Source organism: Citrus clementina, unplaced genomic scaffold (assembly GCF_000493195.1).
Source record: "Citrus clementina cultivar Clemenules unplaced genomic scaffold, Citrus_clementina_v1.0 scaffold_4, whole genome shotgun sequence".
In the NCBI taxonomy this organism is placed as follows: Eukaryota; Viridiplantae; Streptophyta; class Magnoliopsida; order Sapindales; family Rutaceae; genus Citrus; species Citrus x clementina.
Genome location: NW_006262274.1, coordinates 14,275,319 through 14,279,434, shown reverse-complemented (window position 1 = coordinate 14,279,434; position 4,116 = coordinate 14,275,319). Strand labels below are relative to the sequence as shown.

Here is a 4,116-nt window from a genome sequence, read left to right as displayed (position 1 = left end):
TTATTTTCATGGAAATACGGACTTGGATTTATTTTATTCAAACAAGCCAACAAAAAAATTAGATCCTGTTGGTTATACACATGTAGGTTATCTTTTTTATTCTTATAAAGTTCGTTCACAGAAAGAATATGTTTTTACATATATTAATACAGTAATTTCATGGTGATTTATAAAGCAAAATTTTGTTGCCACATTCTCTAATCACTTAGAGATTCTTGCTCTACATGAAACAAATAGGGGATGTATATGGCTACTGTCTCTTATCCATTATATTCAGAGCATATGTAATCTAACTTTTGTTACAAACATTCCAATAGTAATATTTGAAGAAAATGCAGCTTGTATGGCAAAAGTTAGAGGAGTATATATCAAGAGAGATAGAACTTTCTACACTCTTGAGTTCTAGCACAATAAAAAAATTGATGTCAAACAAATACGCTCTACTGATAATTTTGCAGATCTCTTTACTAAAGTGTTGCCCACTTTAACGTTTGAGAAGTTAGTCTAGCATTTGCACGTGTCAACTCAGTAGATTATCAAATTGATATTTGTCTCTTTGAGGGGGAACATTTAATCGGGGGAGCATAAATATCTAAGAGAAAAACTACTACAAAAGTTGGACATATGTTTATTGTACTCTTTTTTCTTATGACCAATTTTTTCTACTGGGTTTTTACTAGTTAAGGTTTTTAATGAGATAGTTATTATGACACATCTAGTGTCATTTTATGATCATCTACATCCAAGGGGGAGTGTTATGTAACAATGGATTTACTACCACTTTAGTATAGTTCATTTATGGCTTAAATTTAATAAGCCTACGGTTTATTCATTTTACAAATTAAAACTGATGGAAATTTTTACTATAAATAGTCACGAGATTGTAAGTGAAAGATCATCCAATTCTTATTATCTCCTTATTCTACTACACAAAAGAGAATAAGACTCATTATTTTTCTCACTTAAATTTACTTTTTTCATTAATTATTGTTGCCTTATCTATTACGATTCTTTAATTTTTATCATTTTTCTCACTATTAATGTCTTTCTTTAAAATTTCTCTATTTACATAACTCAAAAATACTAGCTAGTTAAGAATAAATAAAATTAATCTAAAATAGATTTAAAAATATAAATTATTATAATTTTTGTAAATAAATTGAATAGATGAGAGTCATGAATTAAAGAAATAAAAAAATAGATTGATGATAAATCTAAATTTACAACAAATAGGAAAAAAGAAAAAAGAAAAAAGAAAAAAGAAAAAAGAAAAAAGAAAAAAGAGCATACCTATTGAAGCGGAGACGAAAGAGAGAGAAAATATATATGCCCATTATATTTAAGTTTGGGGTCCAGCTATGTTGCAACTGTGGTACGGTACCACAGTTATTTTTAGTTATTAAATCTAACTAATGTAACTATATAACTATAAATTCAATGGTTGGAAATAATTGTGGTACCGTACTACAGTTGCAACATAATTTTGCCCATAAGTTTGTCCCAAAAAGTAATTTAAAGTCGAGGAGGAGGTGAGTCATCAGTACATGAAGAGGCATTTAAAAGCACCACAGCACCGCTCTCAAAAGTTTTGAAGGAGCCGAGCGGTGGGGGTGAAAACTGAAAGCCCACACTTAAAACGACGTCGTTCTAGCTTACTGGCTATGACCTCTGTTTTGCTTCAATAATACGAACTCGGGCGCGAACGGCTTTTTAGCAATTCAGAGAATCAGCTGACTGAAACAAAACATGCCATGCACAAGTTGCGGGTCAAAGACCCTCACCCGCGAAGACATCTCCGGCAGCCTAATATGCGTGTCATGCGGCGTCGTTCAAGCATTCGACAACTACGACGCCCAATTATACGGCCGCGACGGGCCGACTGGAATCTACGTCCACGTCGGCACTGCAGGTACGGGTTCTGCCTTGAACTATAAAGAAAAAAAAATCTACGAATCTAATAAATTAATCGATGAGTTAACCTTTAAGCTAGATTTGACCGGTCAAAGATCTATTCAAATAAAAAACATGATCGATAAAATCACCGACGGCGAGTTCGGGTTAGGAGATTGGTTCCCTATTTTAATCGGCGCGTGTAGTTATGTTGTAATGAGACTGGATGATAAATCGCTACCAATTTCCGAAGTAGCATCGGTTCTCAACTGTGATGTGTACGAATTAGGTAGAATGATTACACGTGTTGTTGAGTTTTTGAATTTAAAATTACCTGAAGTTGACATTGTGAGTATGTTCGAGAGAGTCATTAGGAACTCCAGGTTGCAAGGGTTTACCAATTTGGATGAGAGTATGTTGGACAGGATGAGAAAGCAAGGAGTGCTTTTGTTGAATTGTGCGGTGAAATGGTTTTTGACTACTGGAAGGAGGCCAATGCCAGTGGTGGTGGCAGTGTTGGTGTTTGTGGCGGAGTTGAATGGGGTCAGTGTGAAGATTGAGAATGTTGCGAAGGAGGTACATTGCACAGTGGTTACATGTAGGAAGCGATATAAGGAGTTGTTGGAAGCGCTTGTGAAAGTGGCACAGGCATTGCCTTGGGGGAAGGATGTGACTGTCAAGAATGTTCTGAAGAATTCTCCGTTTGTGATGAATTATATGGAGATGAAGTCGATGGAGAAGAGGAAAGAAGAGAGGGATGGGTTGAACTGTGGCGGCATTGATTTGGGTGATGTGGTTAGTGAGTGTTTAAAGAAAGACGTTGAGTACAGAATTGAAGGGGGTGGGGTGGAAAGTGATCCTCGGTATTTGGAGGTGGAAGAAAGAAGCGGGCTCGCATTAACAGGGGTTGATTGTGTTCATAAGACTCAACTTTCTCATGAATGCTTGGCGATGATTTATACTAGGTTTGCAAATGAGATTGATGATGGTAAGCTGTTGGAAGAGAGTGAGGTGATACATGGAGTGAAGGGAAGGGGAGGGTATGAGCTTCATGCATATAGGGATTGGTGGTGTGGAAAATCAGAATTGAGCAAGAAGGTTTTGCTGAAGAAAATACTGGAGAAAGACGTTGGGTTGGATGTTATGCCTCCATCTTTTGTTAATGGTTGCATGGTGAATGAGAGGAGGAGAGCAAAGATAAATGCTGCTAAGATACGGATTGATAAGATTATGAATCCCTCGAGGGCTAGTACTGGTGATGTTGACAATGTTTACTTTTTGGAAAGTGTAAATACCAGGAAGAGAAAACGAAAGCCAGTTGCTGAAATTGATTGGGAAGATTTAATCATTGAGACCCTTCTCCTCCATCAGGTGAAGGAAGAGGAAATTGAGGCAGGGCACTATAATACATTGTTGGACTTGCATGTGTTCAACTCAGGGATCATGTAAAAGGTGCCAGCATCAGAGTCAGAGTATAGACATACTTATTGACTGAATGATTTAACATTTTGGAGCAGATAATTTATGTAAACACTTCCAGCAGCTAGAATGCCATTTTTACTCTTATACCTTAACCCCTGTAAAATTAATTGATTTATTATTAGAAAATCTAAGAAATTACATGATCTTATAGTATTACTTTTCAGTTATAGATTTTGCTTCTTGCTTTTTCCCATTATCTTTTTGATACTGTTATGTGGCTTCTCTGTATATGTTCCACTTTCCTCAATACAATAATTCTAAGGTCATTAATCTTTGATTCAAGATTATGCTTTTCCTTACAAGAGCTCCACAAGAATACATTTCTTTGTTTTGGGAATATTGGCATGGTGACTGGGGTAATGACTTCAGAGTAAAGTTTAAGGGATCTTTTAATGATTCCTGAATGCTTCTGTAATATGAATGGTTCCAGCGCGGAAAGCATTACAGATAGATATAGTCATGCTTATTGACTGCCTGATTGAAGAAACCTTCTGGGCATATATCCAATGTATACTCATACAGCAGCAGAAAGTCAATTCTATATTTATTCCTGAATCCCAGTAAAAATACAGTTATTACGATATTTGAGCATTTACAAGTTCATAAGGTATTTTGTTTCAGTTATGTAATCCCATGCTTCTGCAGCATTTTTTTTAAAAATTGTTTAATTCTTGTATTAGCTATTATTTCTTTTCTTAAAAAATTAATGGTACAAAATTTTCCTCTTCTCCAAAAAAGACAATC

At 35.5% G+C, this 4,116-nt stretch overlaps 1 protein-coding gene across 1 annotated transcript; it reads left to right on the top strand.

Annotated features, from left to right (window-relative positions):
• The first annotated feature begins 1,579 nt into the window (after positions 1 to 1,579).
• LOC18045421 (plant-specific TFIIB-related protein PTF2) lies at positions 1,580 to 3,535 on the top strand. Its single transcript, XM_006436905.2, has one exon. It carries the CDS (start codon positions 1,747 to 1,749, stop codon positions 3,337 to 3,339), a length of 1,593 nt encoding a protein of 530 aa, XP_006436968.1. The 5' UTR covers positions 1,580 to 1,746; the 3' UTR covers positions 3,340 to 3,535.
• The last annotated feature ends 581 nt before the right edge of the window (positions 3,536 to 4,116 follow it).